At 41.7% G+C, this 22,475-nt stretch overlaps 1 protein-coding gene, 2 long non-coding RNA genes and 1 pseudogene across 7 annotated transcripts; 1 reads left to right on the top strand and 3 right to left on the bottom strand.

The window, feature by feature from the left end:
• Positions 1 to 1,786: 1,786 nt before the first annotated feature.
• On the bottom strand, positions 1,787 to 8,188 carry LOC136466906 (uncharacterized). Of its 4 annotated transcripts, XR_010761496.1 has the most exons (5): positions 7,567 to 8,188; positions 6,633 to 7,088; positions 5,774 to 5,871; positions 5,399 to 5,474; positions 1,787 to 2,081 (listed from the first exon to the last, which is right to left on the bottom strand). It is a non-coding gene; the product is annotated as an uncharacterized lncRNA (long non-coding RNA). The 4 variants fall into 4 exon arrangements; XR_010761498.1 differs by lacking the exon at positions 5,774 to 5,871 and having other exon boundaries at positions 1,788 to 2,081; XR_010761495.1 differs by having other exon boundaries at positions 1,791 to 2,081; positions 5,399 to 5,871.
• Positions 2,099 to 5,038, bottom strand: LOC136462242 (uncharacterized; annotated as a pseudogene).
• A 2,019-nt stretch (positions 8,189 to 10,207) lies between the features above and the next one.
• On the top strand, positions 10,208 to 13,330 carry LOC136463078 (uncharacterized). Of its 2 annotated transcripts, XR_010760899.1 has the most exons (5): positions 10,208 to 10,671; positions 10,776 to 10,956; positions 12,291 to 12,370; positions 12,991 to 13,036; positions 13,130 to 13,330. It is a non-coding gene; the product is annotated as an uncharacterized lncRNA (long non-coding RNA). The 2 variants fall into 2 exon arrangements; XR_010760898.1 differs by lacking the exon at positions 12,991 to 13,036.
• Positions 13,331 to 19,915: 6,585 nt separating this feature from the next.
• LOC136463077 (AT-hook motif nuclear-localized protein 24-like) lies at positions 19,916 to 21,643 on the bottom strand. The gene has a single exon (XM_066462117.1). It carries the CDS (start codon positions 21,048 to 21,050, stop codon positions 20,079 to 20,081), a length of 972 nt encoding a protein of 323 aa, XP_066318214.1. The 5' UTR covers positions 21,051 to 21,643; the 3' UTR covers positions 19,916 to 20,078.
• Positions 21,644 to 22,475: the final 832 nt, after the last annotated feature.

The raw sequence follows: 22,475 nt of genomic DNA, 5'->3' as shown, positions 1-22,475 counted from the left end.
GGAGAAAAATCGTGTCATCTTGTGATTGGATTTCTCTCGGTGATTGCATTGGTATTCATCTTGTGATTTGTTCATTCCTCTACACAGCAGTATAATCACCCTACTCACTCCTTTACATTTCTTGCAAACTAGTTGCCAAGCTTTTTAGTGTAGTTAGTCTTTGAGAGCTTGTTAGTTTGGTTAGCGTGGCTCTTTAGTTAGTCATTGAGAGCACACTAGCTTAGTGAGTAGTGACTTAGCTCTTATGTGCGCCTAGTGATCATAGCAACTAGAATTATTGGGATAGGTGGCTTGCAACCCTTGTAGAGCTAGAGCAAAATTGCATTATGCTATTTGTCATACTAATCAATTGCTCTAGTGCTTTGTAGAATTTTTAAATAGGCTATTCACCCCCTTCTAGTCATATTAGGACCTTTCAGAGCTCTCAAGATTAGTTTAGCCCCACTTTATCTTCTTAGTAGGATAGTTTAGTGTGGGAGTTAGAAGTATAGTCGAGCTCTGCTTAGGTTCCCGAAGCTGGTCTTCTGGTCTGGTATAGTTCTTGTACCTTTTCCATTTTGTAAGACTTTACTTTTATTCAATATATTATTCTTTCTCTACTCTACTTAGTATTTACTTTGTGTAACATTATACTTGTTATATTGTTGCTGTGGTTAGTCTTAGCATATAGTTGCTCTATAATAGCTTGATGATTCGTTAAGCACACTTGTACATGATCATCGCCTTTCATTAGGTGCTCTAATCAGCTTGTGTGATCACAATTAGAGTAGCGAGGAAGGTGTAAGCGTGGTGCTTATACTCGATCTTGCCTTTGGTTGCCGCTTGTCGCACATATTGTTTGTGGTAGTTAGCAAGTAGTGACAACTTTGTCTAGTCTTTGTATTCCACCACATGTTCTTAGGCAAGTTCTTAAAAGGTAAGGCCCCCATAAAAAATAACTGATTTCACTACTACAAAACAAGGATATTGTAGCACTTTCTTGTAACATATTCATCAATATGTTCCAGTAAAATTTCATAGTAACACAAAATAGTGTGTTACAGACTTCGATTGTAACACAAAACATTTTTTATAAAAAATGTGTTACTGACAATAATTATAGTAACACAAAATTATTATTACAAGCAAAATGTTACAAAAGTGTACTATGTTGTAACACATAAATGGAACACATAAAATGTGTTACAAATATATGCCCTGTAGTAACACAAAAAAATGTTACAGCCCAAGTATTACAAAGAAACATATACACGTGAACCTTTCTATTCATAGGCGACACAGACATCGCACCCAAGTGTCGTCGAAGCTGTTAGGCAACCACAACGTAGTCATCACATGAAAATCAAGTAGCAATGGGGTAGGCGATTAAAAAGGTTAATTAGTTCGATGCCAAAGCCTGTTGTCAATTTATAGGCCGAGCTCAAGACACTCTAGATGGAGCCGGATCACAAGAACACATACAATGGGGAAGAAAAAAACTAGAAACCAAAAAATATGTGAAGTTAAATGAGAGTAATATAGATATTTTTGACATTGTTGCACGAAACCCACTAACCTATCACTGTATATGTTGATCAAGAATTTCATCGTTTCATCCACATGAATACCCGTCAAATTTACAACACATTGTCAAGATATTGTTTCCTATGATCAAAACCTGAGCGCAAACATTTTTTGTGGTTTTGAGTCTAACAAAAAGTTATAAAAAACGGTCATGTACGACAACCAAAAAAAGTTAATTCAAATAAGTAATCACTCAAGAAAAAATTATCTCAATGTTATAAAATGCACACAAAGGCCACAAAAAAAGGCATTTTAGTCTGGCCTTTAAATGATATTTGAGGCAATATGAAACAAGCGCCATCACAATGAAATAGGAAATTCGAACACAGCCTCCAACATGTTTTGTGGTAATATTCAAAATATCATGACCATCATCTAGAATATTTACATATAGAATGTGAATTCTCAAAGGGTTCGACAATAAAAGAAAAATGTATTCTCTCCAACTTCACGAGCTTGCATCCATCATACTTTAGGCTTGGACAAGGTGTCTAGGGATGCCACGCAACATTAGTAACCTGCAATTAAAAAAAAGGAAATAGTTTAAGAATTTTTCTATACATTAATTGGAAAATAAAGCTTCTAAAACTAAGACAAATTCAATGTTGAGATGTAGAACAATAATAAAGCTTCTACAATAATATATGCCATGCCTGACTGATTATGAATACTGTGTTATGAATTACATAAAGTGGACTCAAACAGTTTGTTTCATCTCAACTAATTGGGCAATGTTCTTGAAACAATATTTGTATGAAGAATACTTCGACCATTCCTACTTCAGACTTCAGTATGAAAATATATGGCTCAGAGTTGCAGCAAGCATCATTATATGCATTCAGCTATGATTACCATGATACTATAATGAACAAAGCAAGTACTAGATATTCCAATGATTATATTTTGAGAGAATTATGTATTTGGCACTGAAACAAATCAGTCTTCTACATTTGGCACTAAAAATTTTGAACTTTCTTATTTGGCACCAAGTTGAAATTTCCTTCCCTGGATAGCACTGCCATCCATTTGGGCGAGTAACGGCATCAAGTGGTTGGTAAAATGACATGAATGCCCTTCTTTATAGCAGAAATACATGATGCCAAATAGGAAAATAACAGATGGACAGGTTGTCAAATAAGAAAATTATAAATATCACAAATATATTGTGAACTAAAACATGAGATTTTGATAATCGAAATATGCAAATAAATAAATAATAAATTTCAAATTCTAAGGCAAGAGCAGATCCCGCTGGGGTAGGCTTAGCATGGGAGGGATTTGCCCTGTCTAGTTAGCTTGGTCAGAAATTTTTTTATGCAGTTTAGCAGCTCGCTCATCTCAATTTGGTCAGTCCTATATTCTTGTCAGATCATCGCAAGACATGAAGACAACTGCAAACAGATATTTCTCCACAAATGCTTAGAATAGTACAGGTTTGAGCATCTGGTGTCACAGCTAGCACCTTACCTTGGGTCTGAATCACTCCTACTTATTCCTGATCTCTCAATACTTCAATTATCTTCCTAATCATGTGATTTTATTTGTATGTTTAGAGAGCTAGTAAACCATGGGAGGCATAGTATCAATATCATTTCCCTTCATTTACTTGTTTCAGTGATCTTGACTTGATATATTAACCTAAACCAGACTATTGTCACATTTCACAACATATGTTGCGATAGGTCAGCGAATGAGGACTACATCAATCTAACATTGTTCAGTAGCATCCGATAGGGCGTCTTGTCTGAACATTCTTGCCAGACAATCTTTTGTTGGAAATGCATTGGAGCGGGAAAGGATGTTGTACAGTTTCAGACATTCCCCGGAGGAGTTCATCCACCATCTCACACATGAGGTGCTCAAGGATGCCATGCTCTATCTCGGCAACAACATTTGCACCATCCCGAGCTGGCCATTCCATGTTCTTGAGATCTTCATCAACCAGCCGGCAGATTGGCTGCCAGATACCAGACACTTCTGGCGTGATCACCTCATCTTCGTTCACCACTCTCCTGTTCCTCCTCTCCCTATCTGAACATCTTGAGACATGGCAGGAGCTTCTTGGAGGAGACAGGTTGTCCAACTGGAAGAAATCTGGATGCAGCTTCCTCCTTGAGTTCCGCTGTTCCAGTATCGTCTGAGGTTCATCTGCAGTAAGTGGATACAGTAACAACGCTGTCAGTAGAAGGAAGAAACAGTTCGTTTGCGGCATACTAGTTGATGTATCTGTCGGAAAGTCTGAAACAATTGACAAAACACTGCAGTTTGCCGTTCATACAGATGGTGATCCGTACTGGTTTGTGATGCCTTTTCCTTTTGCGTTTTATGAATTTTTGGACCATGTCAAATGACCATTATCTAGAGTGTTTGATAGGACTAGATTTCTGTGAGGAAGAGTTACTATCATGAACATCTTTTCCCTTTGTCCCACAGCTTTTACAGCATTCAGGGCCAGAGCATGAAGAGATAAAGTGACATGAAAATGAGGTTTCAGAAATTTGGATTACACCACCTTGGAGACTGATTAGATCAACAGCTAGAAGAAGTGCTTCATAATTGAGCTTAAAACATGGACCACACACAAAAAAAACATGCTTATGGCAGTTATTGTCGACAAAATTGACTGTAGACAGATTGTTGGAAATGAGCTGCGGTTCTGACAGGATGTGGTTTATTTTCATCTCTTCTAGACTTTGATGCTACAAATTAACAAATTGCTGGAGATGAACCACAATTCTCATGTGGATTTCTGAACGTTTTTGTAGCTTGACAGATTGTTGGAGATGAACAGCAATTCTGATATGAAGTTGAGGAAGCGAGCAAGACGAACCTGAGGTAGCCGAGCAGGGCTCTGCATGCTCCACCTCTTCCAAGGAAGATGAGGTGGTGGTGGTGGACGACTCGTCATGCGCCTCCAGCACGGACACCAGGCTTGGCAGCGGTGAGCAGGAAGTCGAGCTCCTCCCTGACGTCTCGCTCCCGCTCTGGGTCCTGGTCCTCGGGGCTGAAGCTGAGGAGCAAGAACTCGTCGCTCTCCTGCCTGAGGTACGCCGGCCTCTCCCGCAGCGACGCGGACGCGCGGACCACCCGCGGCTGCGGCTGCTGCTGCTACTGCGTGTCCCGGTCCCACTCCCAGGGGCTCGGCGACCCCTCCGCCGAGCTCACGGAGCGGCTTCGCCGCAGTAGGGGCGTCCGCTGGGCCGTCGAGCAAGGCCGCCGCGCCGCACTGCGAGTTGCTGCCAATGCCGCCGGGCGAGGCCACCCCCGCGCACCACGCGCCGCGAGATGGGGCCAGCGCCAGCCGGCGAGCCCGCCCCACCGCCGCGTTCCCCACCGGACCCACGCCTCGATCTGCGACCATGGGGCGAGCTTGGCTGACTATGGGGCGCCTCGAGCTGGGGGACCCGCCCCATGAGTTCCTGGGCACCGACGGCCGGCTCCTCCTTTTCCCATCCTCATATCCTCCGGACTCCATTCTCTCTAGGGTTTTTGTCTCTTGTTTTCAGAAGACACCAGAGACGGGAGAAAAGAGACTCGTGGAGATGGGGAGATGGACGCACGCACGATACCGAGGACCTACGCGCGACCAAAATAAACATGGGCATTTTGGTACTTCTAATAAAAAGCTGACATGGTCTTCCTAGTCAACTAATGGAGGGATGCCTTAAATGGACGGAAGTGCTATATACGAAAGGAATTTTCAAGTTGATGCTAGATAAGAAAGTTCAAAATTTCCAGTGCTAAATACGAAAGAGTGATTTGTTTCGGTGCCAAATAAAGAATTCTCTCTTATATTTTCTCTAGATCTGTTGAAATTGAAGTTCATCAAATTTACCTTATTACTTCACGAGACACCTGCAAAGGACGGGCTACTAGCAAAGTAATTCATGTTTTCAGAATTGTTTGACTACCTGATAATCCATATATCAAACAATCATTAATCCATGCCAAAATACGATAAACTGGCAAAAAAATTTGGAGCTCCACTTAAATGTGCGGTAACAAACTAATCTTGACGTAAGTGGCTGATGAGGGATTTTGAGTTCCTGATATGACTGACTGCAGATGTATCAAACTAAAATAGGAATAAATGGCAATGATCCATGCCATTGAAAATGTATTGGACAAAAATCTAATACACAAAATCATATATCCCAGAGGAAATTGCTATATATATAGGTGAAGGGCATGGTGATTAATCTCAACTAACCTGGAGACGACCCTCTGCATGGATCACGATGGCCAGCGGCTCAACTTAGTATGGTTGCCTTTTTTTTACTAATGAACTGGAATCAGATGTGCCAATTTCTATTTGTAAAGGAGAGGAGTTAGGTACAAGAGACCTAAAGAAACTGTACAGGCAAAGCAAAGGTAAACAGCCACAAGGCAAATAACTACGGAGTACTACGGTTGCCATAGTACAAATATGGCAAACATAATTCAAAAGGCATGCGTATGCAGCCCTTCTACATGTTTGCTAGTATGCAGTTTCACATTGTTGCCATTTAGTTAGACACAATTATGAGTAATGCAGCAAAAGTGTCATTATAAATGTTACTGACAACATTTTCTGTGGAGATTCAGAAATAGCACCGAGGATATGCAGTTTTGAAACACACATGGCTGACTCAGCAATGACAAACCGTGGAATTATTTATGGCTTCAGTTTTGCATTTTTCTTTTGAGGGGAGGGCACTGAATGAGCGTTGAACTTACATAAATGGGCCTCCAGCCCAGTGTGAAATAGAGTAAAGTATAGAAGAGATTAAGCAAATATATTCCCCCACATAGAAATGTGTAAATATAACTTTAAAACTTATTTTGTATTTAATTTACACCTCCACACATTACTTTCTCATATGATGTTCGATAAAGACGAACTTCATACCAAAGTTGTAGTACTCGACGAGATTTACAACTTTGTAGTTCAAACTTTTTATTATTTGAGATCTTTTGGATGCCCAAATATGCAACACAAGCTTTTATAGAGTTGTGCAGTGGTAGTAAAGGATCTCGGATGGATAAACAACCAAAATAAAAGTTGTAGAATTTTTTTTTGTAGGAGATACCTTGGATGATGTCATACACGACTTTGGCGTGTACACATATGTTGTTGACATCATATTTGACGAAGAGTTGTCTGACTCGGATGATGAAGATTATCAGCAACTCCTACAAGAAGCAATAAATATGCTCAAGAATTTGACACAAAGACAAAGGCAAGACATATATGAAGATTTGCTTCAATTAAGCACTAATGGCACATTACAACGAAACAGCACAACACTTATTACTGCAAAGTACCATGTCCATGTGAGAATGGCAGAGAGCAAAAAAATTGCTTGGCACATGGCATACCAGTAGATGTCAAATCTTTGAGACCTAAGAATTGTGGTCGTAAAAAAATTCAAGTGGACCTCACTAGGGTTGTTGATCCTCAAGGCACGCTTCATCCGCAATTGACGAATGAACCGGCGAGTCACATATGCCCCTTGCCGCCTGTCATCCAACTATCCAAGGATTGCCTGCAGCACAAGAAGACCGGTTCAGTATCATCTATAAAGAGGCAGAAACCTAGACATGCCTACAAGCTGACCTCAGTCATGTACACAATATAATCGTATACATAAACTCTCGTTTATTAATAAAATTGGAACATAGTAGATCAAACAGAGTAGATCAATCGTTCGCCTAACACATGATGCGGGGATTGAACTACAGATTTATGAATTTGTAAAGCACACGTTGAGATCCTAAGGTCATTACCTGGTACTGCAACCAAAAATCATATAAAAAATCACAAGTAATCTATCCAATCACCCAATATAAAACAAGAGGAATCCTCTAATCTGAAGTTGAGATTGCAGGCAGCATCCGTGTCAGATGCAGACGTTACCCTGATACTACTACTACTAACCATCAAGTTTTTATTTTTTATATATACCATAAGTACCACACAAAAATGAATACAGTATTAGGCATCTACTACTAGCAAGCACGTACATGATTGAACTGCAGGTCGGAGCAGACACCGTGCTTGGATCCTCCGCCGTCGGATGGGCATCGGCGATGTCGCGTGGAGGGGCCCGCGTTCCCGGCTCCGGGGGCCCGGCGCAGGATGGAAGTGAGAGGCCTGGTCGGACGAGGCGGACGCCGTGCGCCGCCGGAGCTCCTTGGCGGCGTCGCGCGGAGTAGGAGCCCTCGCTCCTCGCTCCCGTGGCCCGGCGCACGAGCATCTCGGCGCAGGGGAGTCGACGGAGGGCGGCGCAAGAGGTATCGGCGGTGGGGAGTCGACGGAGGGTGAGTCGGAGAGGCCGAACCCGAACAGCAGCAGGTGCGCGAGAAGTCCTCCCCCGCCGCCGCGGGGGCCGCCGCAGCAGTCTCCGTGGCAAGTCCGACGACGATGAGGGCTTCTTGCGGGTGCCACCTCCGACGGGGAAGCTGCGCAGGGTGCCGCCCTTGGTCCAGTAGCGGGGAGCAGACCATGATGGAGAACGGCGAATGGAATGGCCAGGAGCAGAGGAAAAGGAAGATTGATTTGGGAGAAGACAAGGAAGGGGATAAGTCACGGATGGTCAAGGGAAATTTTTCGCAGCGCGCGCATCAGCGTCCTCTGTCCGCGCTATTTTTTCCCATGCTCCTCCGCCACGTGATATCTTTCATGATTTTTGCTCACGCGCCAGAAGAGAGAAGCATAAAAAAATTCTAATATACATACGTGAACTGGTTTATTTAAAATGTATTTGTGGCTATATATGTAACCAACAATACATATAAAGATCAAATTTTTATTTTTATTTTAAGTCACTTGGTTGTTTTTGTATTTAATAACTTCCCCTTAATAATATTCAACTCTTCTCAGAGAATATTCAAGCAAAGTCCATTTGAAATCGTTTACTGTCCTAAAATTTTATTTGAAGTTTTATATATTTTGAATTCAAATTTAGCATGACGTGAAAAATTGATAAGAAAAATAAAAATGAGGAAACCTATAAGATTCAAACCTAGAACCTCACACACGCTTGTCTGAATTCTGGAGGAATCTGGATGGTTTGGAGGAATGCTGAAGGAATTTATGAGAGAAAAACACTGTTCCGGATGAAAAAATAAGCGGATCAAGTTGGGTTTAAGGGCACGCGAACGAGACACACCACCACTACCACTAAACCACTTGCATGTTTGTTGATGTTTATTGGTCATTTTTTTCTTAAGTGTGGAGAATGAGAGCTTGTCAAATTTTGATATTCAAATTTTGAATTATTCAAATAAATTTGAATGAAGAAACCACCAAAATAGAAGTTGTAGATCTAGATGAGTTCTAAAATTTTTTAGTTTACGACCTTTTCATTTGAAATCATTAGTGTATCAAAATTTTGTTTGAAATTATGATAATTTGATAAATTTTTTATTTGTTCAAACGAACTCGTGTGAGAAAATAACCGAAACCAAAGTTGTAGAACTCGTGTGAGAAAATGACTGAACTCATTTGATTTCATTTATGGTCATAAAATTATGTCTAAACTTCAATTATATTGAAATTCAAAAGTAATAATATCTAAACTTTGTTAGAAAAATCTACAAACTTGCATGACAACATGATTTTGATATATAACCGTTGCATGAAAATTTCAAATGCTTTTAACAAAGCGGTACTACATATTGTTCATAAATGAGACATCTCACACATAGTTATATAACTAAGTGAGAGATGTTTCAATTTGTGAAGGATGTATAGTCCAAATTTATTAGAATTTTCAGATTTTTTATGGAATGCTTATGGACCCAAAATATGTTATGTTAGTTTCTAGAATTATTTAACCAAATTTAGTTACTATTGTAATTATTCATAGAATTACCAGAAAATAAAATGTAATAATATTTAATTTGGTTAGGAAAAATCTACATACTTGCATGACGACATGATTTTGGTATATAATCAGTGCATAAAATTTCAAATGATTTTAACAAAACAATACTACACATTATTCACAAATGGACACATTTCGCAAAGAGTTATATAACTAAGTGAGATATGTTATTATTTGTGAAGGATGTATAGTCTTACTTTATTAAAATCGCTTGAAATTTTTATGGAACGCTTATGGACTCAAAATATGTTGTTGTGACAATTTGCAGAATTATTTAACCAAATTTAGTTATTATCGCAATAGAATAAATATAAATTACAATAGAATAAATGTGATAATATGTAAATTTGGTTAGAAAATATACAAACTTGCGTGACAATATGATATCTCAGTACATGAAAAAAATATGTACCCAAAAAAGCAAAAACGTTTTCTAATTTGGATGGTGGGAGTAGTAAAGTTCAAAAATTATTAAAACTCCAACATATGTGTAGTAAATTTATTACCTATAATAAAAAGAAAATACTTATTTTTAGACATCTAATCAAGAAGTTTAAAAAATTGATTCCAGTAACTTGGTATCCCGCGCTAGGCAAACCGCAGCCAAGAGCCAAAAATTGGCCAAGCCCCGCACGCGCTCGTGCTTTTTTTTAAAAAAAAGAAAAAGAAAAATTCCAACCTCCAATGCCCGCGCGCTCCCTCCTGACCGGCTGACCCAGAAATCCCTCCAAAACCTCACGTCTATCCTTTCTCTCCCCGATCCCCCATCAGTCGCCACCCCCTTCAGATCCCCTCCATCGGTCGCGAGCTCCTCGTCGCCGCCCATCGCCCGCATCCTTCTCGCCACGTACTGCTACACGCAAATGATTCGAACTTTGCCGTCGCTGCCACGGGATCCCGCGACACCAGCCCATGCCAGTTCGTCGTCAACCGCCAACCTGATCCACCGACGCACGTGGACGGGGATATGTGGTGCTCGTCAAGTGTCCGTCACGCTCGTCTCCACGAACCGGGCCGGCCTCCATCTAAGCCGGCGGCGTTGATTCGAGGGTGGGCGGTCTCGATCCACATGTGGGCAGCCTGAATCCAGACGCTGGCAGCCTCGATCCGGTCCGGCTGCATCGATGTGCGCACAGGTTGCATCAATCCGGGGCAGCTTTGATCTGCGACCGAGCATACTCGACGTGGTCGACTCCTAATCTCCGCCGCCACCGACTCTTCTCGTCTTCTCCACCAACGGGTACGCTCTAGCACAAGTGGAGCGGTCGCTCTGGGCTCCCCAAAATAATAGCCCTCCTAATCTGTAAATAAGAGTCTAATTAAACTTCTTTCTGCTGCCCATAGGAAGCACCGATGCGACTGCATCGGTTGCAACCTTCCGACTTCTGACACCATCAGCACCGGCGCACTGCATCCACGAGTCCGCGACTAGCCGACTACGATCTTGGCATCGGCTACGGCCTACGGAAGGAACAGATGAAGCGACCTTCTCCTGGCTGCTGCGGTGCTTCTGGTCGGTCGGCAGGTGAGTCCTTCCTTGCTCCTGCTAGCGTATGCTACTCTCCTTGTTAATTTAATTCTACATGCGTAGTACTATTAAAATCCTACAAGCTTAGTACTTGACACAAGAAAGGCTCAATGGAGTAGCGACAAGTGCAATTGAAAATGATATTCTGAAGAGGGTTCAATATGAAGATATAAATTATTTTTAGTTTGCACTCTGGAATTGGAAGTAGTGTTAATGCCTTAAAAATGTAGCTGAAGACTGAACTATGTCTCCCACATTGGTCAGCTCGCTCGCTGCAACAGTCGGAGGTGTTCAATGGAATAAATTGCTATAGTCCTGTACCTATCACTCCTAAATTTTAGGACAATTGTAGTTAAATGGTTACCACTTGCTAATTGCCTTTAGTAATTGCTTTGGACATAAGCTACTACTTACTATTAGCAACTTGCAGTTACTACCCTTCTTTATATTTTTCTATTTTTGTGATTTGTGATCTGGATAGATACCATTCTGATGGTGAGTTTAATGGGGATGTGCCTTTTGTCTCTGAGCGTGCATACTATTTACCACAAGCATGATCTGTCCTGCATCTGAACTTTTTGCACAGGTGGCCCTGGCAGTGGCAAGGGAACTTGGTGTTCCAAGATTTATACTGAAGTTTTGTTGCCTAGTGGCTAAATTAGAACCCTGTAATTTCAGTCAATGAGAACTCGGTTATTTTAAACAAATAACTTCTTTGTATCAGGGCAAGATGGGCAAGCAATCTATTGTGCAGGAGTTTTGTCATTGTTAGGCAGCTGGTCCTTCTCTATTAGTAGGATGAAAAACAAAGCTTAAAACATGGTTGTACACTATGCTGAACCTTGTATGTTTTTAGGAACTTCTAGTTCTGGTTGAGGCAATTGACAATGCTAGTTACCGCTCTGCGTATCAACCAAAATATGATAGGGCTACAGGTTACTGACATATTGTAGCCACTGTTTTAGGCTTGCATTTGTAGTACATAGTAGGCCACCTGTAATATTGCTTATTTATCTTCGACCCTTTTTGTATATATAGTGGTGTTGATAAGTGGATCTTTAATCTGTATTGTCTATAAAGCAGGCCACCTATAGACAACTGCTGTTAACACATTAGTCTTTTTTAATTTAGCCATGGTGTTGATAATTGGGTCTTAATTCCATGCTCATGAGATGTGAATGTGGATTTTAGAACAATGTCTACACTGCTTCCTGAATCTGCATGCCTGTATTTTTCTTGGTCATTCTTCTAATTTCCTATATTTTATAAATGAACTTCTATTACCACATTAGTTGAATACATAACATTTTTTTCTTCTCTTCTCTTCGTAGGAGATGATCATGATCAGGGGATTCGCTTGTCTGTTGGTTTGAGGGATGATGAGCCAATTGAAACATGCTAACGTGATAAGGTTAGTTTCGGTCAGTCTGTCACATACTTAATGGCCTAGTCTCTTTGTAGCACATTCTTATATGTGGATGCCTTCGTTTTAATGTTTGGCTGATAGATGCCAGTAGCACATCTCTGTTCCATTTATTTCCTATTTTAGGAGTAAGCATACATGCCATGTATTCACATGGAGCTAATCATATATGCTCAACTCAGATGAAAATGAAGTGCTCAAACCCATTAGAAATTATTTATCTGGGTGCTCCACTACACTTTATAAGCAAAGCCCATACTACAGCTAGATAGGAGTACAATCAGAATACAACTAAGATCATGCAGGAAAATGAGTTGGTCATTACTAGCAACTGAAAATGAGTCGGTCACACTTAATTCCAATTGTTACTCTGCATTTTAGCATATTTGGCATCAGCATATGGTGTCATCAGAACCTTGATATCACTCAGTGAAACTAAAGTTCTCTTGTTTTTAGCTGGATCACCTGTCCTGATTTTGACTCAACCTGGCACTCCGTCTTTTAATTAGCCGATGTTTCTGATTTTCCATTCTACTGTTTGTTTTTTTGGCCATGCTGTGTTCCATAACCTTCATGTGATTGAAAGTCTGGCTGTGTTCTTGTTGCAGCTGTGGAACTCAGAAAGAAGTCATTATATTTAGAAAGATCCAATGGGTAGCTCTATTCCATAACTAGTTACTTGCCCTTACTGTGCATTATATTTAGAAGGACTCAATGGGTAGCTCACAGAAATTTTTATTTCTGCAGAAGTGGGCACAACTTCTAGTGCTCTCGATGATGATGGCTTGCTAGACATTGATGGGATGGTCAACGTCAAGCCAACCTTTGCTGCCGTGGTAGACATAGCTCATTAAATTTTGATGAGTAGAAACAAGTGTGTGTCGGATACCTTATGTGTTTGAGCAATGCTTGTGTCTAAGCCGAGTTTGACATTGAATGGTTTCATTGATGATATGTACAGACAAATAATATTTGGTTTAATGCCTTTGTCTAAATGCTTTATTGACCATATATTGTTGTTATGAAAATTAATGGCTTGTCAATATTGTTGATGCTAGTAAACAAAGTGTTGCAATATGGACTATTGGCATCATTTGGTGTGGCAATATATGCAACCACATAGATAGTGTGGCAATAGAGGGTCCATCTATTGCAATGCTATTGATGCATAGCAATAAAGTCTATTGCAACACCCATTGTTGTTGCTAGTGCACCTATTGCTACTTTTTTGGTATGTGGCAACATGTATCTTTGGCAACATCGGGTGTGTTGCAATAGTTACACGGTGGTTGCTTTATACTATGGCTTGCAACACTACATGATGTTGCAACAACACTCCATTGTGTTGCAGTAGGAGAAACCAAAATGAACCGTGGCGTAAACTTTAGACCACGGTTACTGTGGCAACGCCTCCCAACCAATTTTTCTATTAAAATTTTGTCTATTGCAACCATTTTTTGCATATTGTAACACTTTTAGGACGTTGCGTCAGGGGTAAAACCTTTTAGAGAGTGTTACTAGAACTAAAAAAAGTGTTACAACAGACAATCACTGTAACACTAGGCAAATGTTCTGATAGATAAATAAATGTGTTACAAACTATGCATTCTACAATAATGTGAAGTGTTACTAGAGCAAAAAAAAAGTGTTATAACAAAAATTATTGTAACACGAGACAAATGTTCCTGTAGACAAATAAATGTGTTACAATAAACCAGTCTACAGTAACATGGCCAATTGGAACACAACAAAAAATGTGTTACTAAGAGAGCTAGTAACACTTTTTCCAACCTATTGTAACACAAGTTGGTGTTACTATATCCCTGCGCTGTAGTAGTGTTTGGGTAGGAGTTTTTCCTCCTATTGTCTCGACTATCACCTAGTGTACCTATTCTAAGGACTCAATCTTTATGTTGTAACTATCTGACTAAGATAAACCATAGGAGTAGAGTTTGAATCATAGGAACCTTGTACTCTCTCGTTGTTCTCCTACATAGCTATACCTTACTAAATTATCCTTAGGCTACTTTGCACTTGCTTCGTCACCCTTCCTATCCAACATTCGATTACTCCTCTGCAATATTTGGTACTATAGTTTGTGGTAAATCTTAAGATGTCTAGTTTATTATTATTCCTAGCCATTGGTTTTCCTTAGGATAAATTAAATAGTGATATCCTGGAATACTCTCAGGTGAAGTGTTATAATAGTATATTCTGTACGCTTGCGGAATTCTCTACTTGAGCACAAATACCAACAACATGACAATTTCCCATTTCTAAAAAATGTTTTTCCATGTTAGATGTACCTATGGAATGTCTTTCTTGTTGAGGAACCTGTACAAACTTTTCACGAGAAGGGCACCATATGGGTTCGTAGATTTATAACTCCAAGGCCTCCATATTTAGGCTTGCAGACCATGGTCCATGCTGCTTAATTTGGGTGGAGTTCTAGCATGCATATCGCAGCTCTCCACAAGCAGTGCTTGTGATACTTATCAATCTGTTCAATGACTGTGGCATGGACTTTGAAGGTACAAAAGTAAAAATGCTGGCCATGTCGAGAAAACTAAATTTGTCAATTGTAACCTTCCAGTTTGAGACAAAAAAAAAGTTGAGGTACTGACCAAACACTATTCACATCTATGCAATAGATGCAAAAAAATCTTCAACTTTAAGCTTGGTGAGACCAAGAGGCAGCCCCAAATAAGTGAATGGAAGAGTTCCCTTTGAACAACCAAAAGTTTGGGCCAAATGATCAATTTTATCTGGCTGCATGTTTATGGGCACCATCATAGATTTAGAAAATTTCACTGAAGACACATAGAATCAGAGAAGGTATTTAAGAGTGCCTTCATGATAAATAATTGTCTGCCATAATGTTCCAAAATAATTAGTGTGCCATCAACATATTGGATGATTGAAAAGTCTTGAGTATGCAATATGGGGATTGGTAGCTTCAAAAGGTTCAGATTTTTTGCCCTATTGAGAATTAACTTAAGGAGATCAGCTGCTAGTACAAAAAGTAAAGGTGAGAGTGGGACCCCCTATGTCACCCCTATTTCTATAGTGAATTTTTTCCCCTCACACTCCATTTAGTAGCATTGTTGATGTTCCTGACTCAAAGATTTTTCTCATCCATGAAAGCAATGTTTCCCCAAACCCTTTTGCTCTCATGTTTTGTAACATAACATCATGGTTTATTTTAGGATTAACAATTCTTTTTTTTGATTCAGGACTCATGTGTAAATCTTTAAAGGACCAAGCAAGAAAATCTTGGATTGTCCTTGTCTTGAGAAAGCCATATTGATTTTTGTGCACCATAGCCAAGATAACCTTTTTGTAGTTTGTTTGCCAATAAGTTGGTAATTATTTTCATTTAGGAGTTTAGAAGAGAAATTGGTCTTAACATTTTCAGCTACATCCTTTTTGGTACTAGTGTTATGAGAGACCCATTTAGACTCTGAAGGCAGAGAGCACCTTGATGAAAAACTGAGATTAAATTATAAAAATCATTAGAAATTATTGTTAAGCATTTTTTGATGAACTCATTATTAAACCCATCAGGCCCTGGGGATTTTTGTAAGGGTAAATTTTGTATGACACCCTTTATTTCCTCTGTGCTGAAGGGTTCTTTGAGGCAAGACAAGTCATCTAAAGGAAGAAGCAGGTCTGCAAGGTTAAAGTGCATTTGATGCACCTCTGTGGTGCCCAATATTTCTTTAAATGTGTCTAGAGGAAATCTTCTTTCTCATGGTGAGCAAAAATAGGGTTGCCATCTTCATTCTTCAGAGAGGAGATTAAGTTTTTCCTATGCTCAATTGTTGCATTTGCATGAAAAATTTTGGTTCCCTCGTATCCCAGTTTGACCCAATTAGTTGTCCCTCTCTGTTTCCAATAAGTTTTGTGTTGTTTTAGTAGAGCATGGAGCTTGTCATTTAGTATTTCCTTGAGATTCCATTTTGGTAAAGACAGATCTCTGAATTGTTCAAGTATTTCTAGAAAAGACACGGTCAATTTGACATTTGAAATTTGAAGGTAGACTTGAAAGATGGGCTTACCAAGATTTGAGTATTCTTAGATTTTTGAACCTAGCAGTAGGTGCTTGGCTTTGTCATGCTGAAAGGTAGGGACTAACCATCCATGTTGAACTAACTAGTAAGAAGTTCTCATGTTCCCTCAAAACAAAAGACCTTTCCTTTTGGGACACTAGCTAGCTAGTTCCAATGGAAATTACACCTGGTGTGTGATCAGAAGTTTCCATTACCAAGGGGTGGACTGAGGTGCTTGGATAATATAGTATCCAATAATTTGAAGTAAAAACTATTCTATAGGCACCCTTCTCAATTTCTAGACGCAATGTTCGTTTATGCCCACCTATGTTAATCTAGGCAATAGTCTCTTGAAATCCAATTTGTAGTAGTGGCCCGTAGTTGAAGTACTAGGTTCATAATCTTCAGTTCAACCTTACAAATTAAACAAATATTGTGCCTTTTGTGTCAGCTTTGATGTTGTCTATTTGTATTGATAAATCTAAGCACCATTTCTATTTGTGGAGATTAACGGCCAACATGTCGATGTGAGGGATAATTTTTAACAAGACAGTCTTGGTCGAGTATCGTAGTTGCCCATATTATGAATAATAGTAGCACACAAGCTAATAGGAAGGAAGAACTAATTAACATTGTTAGGGTAGTCCCAATCATGAACTAATGTAGACACTACACATGGAAACTATACTCCCAATGGATAATTCCTACAAATAAAATTTTCATTCAGTCATCTATCTTCTCTCTCTTATTATCTACCTATCACAACTCTTCTGATCTGTGTTCCCATTTAGATATGGTTTCTTGAATAAGAAACCATTTTCTTATCTCACCTTAATTTCAATGCTACATCAAGCATTTTACTAGGCACCTTAATTAATGCCATGGAAACCACCTATTCTTAGGGTACTCCAAACCAAAAAAACAAGATGGTTTCTATGTTTATTAATTAGGATGACAACTAAACAAAAAGATGATGTGACACTGCAATAAGAAGAGAGAAAGAGGAAGAAATAATTTCTTAGATAAGGGCACTCACGGTGTAGAAACTATCATAGTTTCTATGTGCATTAATTTCCCTGCCACGTAAGCATTTTGCCAATGTAGCATGCGATTTAGTAAGGAGAGATGAGGAAATGGTTTCTTAATAAGAAACCATGTCTACAGGGAAACCAAGACATAAAGAGATGTGATAGATAGACGAGGGAAATTAAGACTTAAATTAATAAACATATACTCCCTCCATTCCAAATTATAAGTTGCTTTGACTTTTTTGGTATACCCATTTTGCTATGTATCTAGACATATATTATATCTAGATGCATAGCAAAATGGATGTACCAAAAAAGTCAAAGTGGCTTATAATTTGGAACAGAGGTAGTATAAACTATCTATAGTTTCTAACATTGTGAGTGCCATAAGAAACAATATCAATGCGTGAACTAAGATATGAAGAGATGTGATAGGTAGATGATGGAGAGAGAAGACATGTGCTTGGACAAAAAACTAAACTATCCAATAAAAATATAGTTTCTATGTCTTTGTGTCTATATGATTTCACAAATATAGAAACTACCACATAACTTCTAGGTTGGAACTGCCCTTAATATCATCTAGACACGTAGTCATGCAAGTTTGAATGATTGGTCAAGTAGTTTAAATCTACTAGCGAATTATAAGGAGAGAAAACTAAATATTTAAAACTGAAGACCAGCCATATCTTCGTGCTAGATCACACAGATACCGTCCAAATTGACCAGAGTAGTGGACAAAAATTTAAACATGAGATATAGCATGGCATCAAATAGAGGCCAGATCTAACACCTCGTGTGCTCCCTTGTTTGGTGCTGCAGGCATTGAAAACTGGCAGTATGCCTCGAAAATGTACGACTTCCACTGGCCCTCTACGTGCAACGTGGTGCAGTTGTCACGTTCATAGATCCCCAACCGGGAGACCACAGGAGCAAGAGCACTGCATAAAATACTCCCTCCGTATAGAATAAAAAATGAAATCTTGCTTCTCAAACAATTTCAAGGTTGACAAAAATATATAAAAAAAGTACTAATATTTATAATTTATAATAAATGTCACTAGATTAATCATGAAATATATTTTCATAATAAGCCTATTCAAATATATAAATGCTGATATTATTTTTTATAAATCTAATCAAACTTGATTTTTTTAATCCTCAAGAAGCAACATATATTTCGATTCTTTTCGGGACGAGGCAATATTTTCCCGAGTCTGATCTCTTGTGCATGCATGGGGCTACCTATTAGGCATGCCCCTGATTACCATAACCATTTTACTCGGTGGCGAATAATATTTTAGTAGAAGTGCAGTATGATCACTGAAACAATCAAGCAACAAAACCAAACAGATCAAGCTAACTTTGGTATATATAAATGGTAAATGCTTAATCATCCTGTGCACCAGGATTCACCCGTGCGGCATGCATGCAGACAAAAAAGGACAAAATGAAATGGACATGCCGTTGCTAGAGACCAAGACCGGCCACTCTGGCGTTAGGGTTCGGGGCTTTACGAGTTAAGGAGTTTCCATAGCTACCGGCTTAATTAGAAGGGGGTTTCCGGGGAGACCGCCAGATCAACGGTGTTGGTGGTCAAGACAATAATAGAGGGTAGGGCAGCTGGGGCGCCGCCCGCCGGGTGGGCGGTGCAAGTGACAGGGGCATCAGCCAGAGAAGGAGGCCGAGAAGGTCAGGATTAGCATGGTGACGGTGGAGGGCATAAGCAGTGAGCAACGGGAGTTTGGGAGGTGGTGGAGACGAGGGCGTGTTCGTGCCGGATCTGAAGTAGATAAAAAAAACTCAGGTTATGTATGAACGATCATGGTCATGGACGGCAATGGATCGGAGGCGGCCGGTATCAGGCCCTAGAGCCGGGTGATGTATGTGGTGGCGCGCGGAACATAATAATAAAAAAATTGTAAGGTAGTAGTACGTGCAATCGAAGTTACTGCCACTGCTAATTGTCCTGCAGCAGGACACGACGGTAGTAACTGGTCAGTGGGTAGAGACTTTCAGTTATTCCGAGAGTCAGTGTCCATGGGAGTGTGGGAAGAGATGGCAGAATTTGTAGCATGCAATGATGATGGTGGTGGTGCCTGTGGTGGTGGTGTCAGGACAGGCACTTCTCGTACCGATCAAACCTTCATTTCCAAGGCTTGGGAGTCAGAGAAGTTTGCACAGGCCAGGGTAAAAGTACACACATCTTTCCACATGTTCCCCAAGCCTATCCCATACCATTTTATCATTCCTCAATTCGTTCCCAGGCCAGTTTCCTCTCTTGCCCTTCTTCCTAGTTAGTATGTCCTATACGGAAAAAAGGACTAATTGATGTACTGAATACAGGGGGAAAAAAGAGATGATTTTGATAAGGTACAAAACCCGGCTTCAAGTCAACAACAGCAACAAGAGTTATGCATGACGACACAAGAAATAGCGAAAGGAAATGGCAGAAATCGAGCTACATATTCTGAAACAATATTAAGATAACTTACTAATTAACATGGGAAATCATATGCAATTCCGACGGAAATTCTCCACGATACAAATTCAAGTAAAAGACGGAAGAAGAAAGCTAAATCACTTAACCATCTAAGCTGCGTGCGGGCTGATCAATTATTAGAACGGCGCCGGACGGCCACCGGCGGCGCCAGGGTTCCATCCGTAGGCTGCTTCTGGCGGCAGCTGCACGTTGCCGAGCAGGTTCGGTGGCAGTCCCTGGAAGAGGCTTGGATCCACAGCGCCGGCGGCGGCGAGCTGCGCCGCTTGCTGGGCACCCGCGAGAATTCCTGCGCTGTCGGCCTGTGCCTGTGCCGCGAGCATGTCATCCTCCTCCAGCGGCAATCGCTCGTACACCGCGTTGGCGAAAGATGCTGCCATTATCACCACGGGCCCGGCTGCTGTGAGCGCGCCGACGACGCTGCCGCCCACCACCTGCCCCTGGCCGCCGGCAAGGTAGACAGTGAGCCCCGTGGCTTCGGGCGGCGCGGGTGGCGGGAGGAACGAGCCGGAGAGGGAGAGGATCTCGAACCGGCCGTGGAGGGCGACGACCGCGCCCTGGGAGGCCGGCTGCCGCAGGGTGACGTTGGCGACGGTGCCGGTGCCGCTGAGGACGCAGACCCCGCGCTGCCTGCGGCGCGCGAACGCCGTGATGCTCTCCGAGATGTCGCACCCCCCGGCCACCTCCATGACGTGCGTCCGCAGCGTGTTGGCGCTGTCCCTGGTGATGATGATGGGCGGCTTCGCCTTGTTCTTGGACCCCGCCGGCCGGCCCCTCGGGCGGCGCGGGGTGCCCTCTCCTCCGCCCTCTGGCCCGCCACCACCATATGGGGGAACCAACGCCAGCTCGTCGCCTCCGCCGCCGCCGGCGGCGCTCCCGTTGCTGTTTCCACTGTTCTCGTCATTAGTCTCGTGGTGGTCGCCCTTGATGGTGCCGCGGGAGCCGAACACCCCCGGCGCGCCGCTGCCCTCCTCGGTCTTGAGCTGCAGCTGGTGGTGATGCTGCTGCTGCTGGAGATGGTGAGGGAAGTCGCGGGTGTTGAATGGTGGAGGAAGATGGTGACCGTGTATGGATGCTGAGACCGGATCCATCCTCACCTCACAGCACAGGCTTGCTAGGTTATTCTTTCCCTCCTTGCTGCTGCTAGTGCTAGCTCTCCTCTCACCCTCTTTCTTTTTTCTCGCGGCGGGATCTTTTTTTTATTTCTGAGGCCTCAATCTTATCTGCTAACAAATCACTCAAGTGGCGGCCAGGGACGACAACGAAACCTACGAGATGGAACAGTAGCAACGAAAGCAAAGGGAGCAGTAAACAAGCTAAGGAGGCCTGGGAGGAGCAGATCGAAGAATTAGCGAATTATCAAGGCATGTATACGAAAGCTAGGACTACTAGGAGAGGAGGACGGAGCTGATGAGGTCATGGCTGGGCTGTGCGGCTGTGCCTGTGCTGTGGTGTGTGAGACTGAGAGGAGGGCTGGGGGGAAAAGAGACCATGGATCAGATGGAAAGGACGACAGCGTCCTGCCCCTTCTTTTTCTGTCTCGCTCTCACCTCACCACGCTTTGCCGCTGCTAGATTAGAAGAATGATAGGTGGGAGGGAGGGGGAGGAGGAGAGGGACGCCACCACCGCTACTACCCTGTACCGGACAAAGCAAGGAGGGAGGAGGCAAGCTAGGCGCTTCTCATGTCAACCACCAAATTCTCAGCTGATTCCTCATTCTAGGGCATCTAACTAAACTAGCTAGGCTACTTTCTTTTTCTCTCCCCCTTTTCCCGGTAGATCCACGCCAACAGGCGGCAGCAGCGGAGCGCGGACCTTGATTAGCTAGCTCTCAGACAGGCTGGTTTTGGGGAGTCGCGCGACCGCTAACTAATTAATCATGCATGCTCAGAAGGGCACGGAGATGCTGCAGTACTATATCATATCCCTTCAAGACCAGACCTTGCAGCTAGCCAGCCCTCGGTGTGGCCACCCACGCCCACGCCCTCGCCCAAAAGACTCGCTTCCCACTGGTCCTCGTATCGCTGTCCCATTGGTCCGACTTTGAAAGGTAAGGCCACTTAAAATTATGCCGACCAAGTTAGTTTGTTAATCCGGCCGGCCGTCCCCTGGGTTAGCGCGTAGCTAACCGCTGATTAATTAATATCAATAATGGGGTGCTCCTGCTGCCTCCAAAGCCAGCGAGAGCTCGCCAATTTATGTGTCGTTATGCTGAGTAATATTTGATATATATAATTTGTTGATGTGTGTAGCGTTAGACGACTCTTACGGTACGAAAGCTATAGCTCCGGTCTGTACCGAGAGTATAGTTTGATGTGCGCCCTACATGAGAATGACATACATGACTGATATCTTCTAAGTGGTGTTGAAAAAGTAAGCATTTTTCATATTAAAACCAGAATATAAATCATGACCATCTCATATACTATCGTGAACAGTCCTAACATATCGAATAGCATGAACAGCAGCAGAATAAACGGCAACAAGATTAGGACAGCAGACACAACGAATGGCA

The sequence above is a fragment of the Miscanthus floridulus genome, chromosome 7 (assembly GCF_019320115.1).
Source record: "Miscanthus floridulus cultivar M001 chromosome 7, ASM1932011v1, whole genome shotgun sequence".
Taxonomy (NCBI): domain Eukaryota; kingdom Viridiplantae; phylum Streptophyta; class Magnoliopsida; order Poales; family Poaceae; genus Miscanthus; species Miscanthus floridulus.
This window is presented reverse-complemented; position numbering and strand designations above follow the sequence as displayed.

Bases quoted from the DNA above. Each gene is read 5' to 3' on its own strand.
- LOC136463077 (XM_066462117.1), bottom strand. From the start codon at position 21,050: ATGGATCCGGTCTCAGCATCCATACACGGTCACCATCTTCCTCCACCA.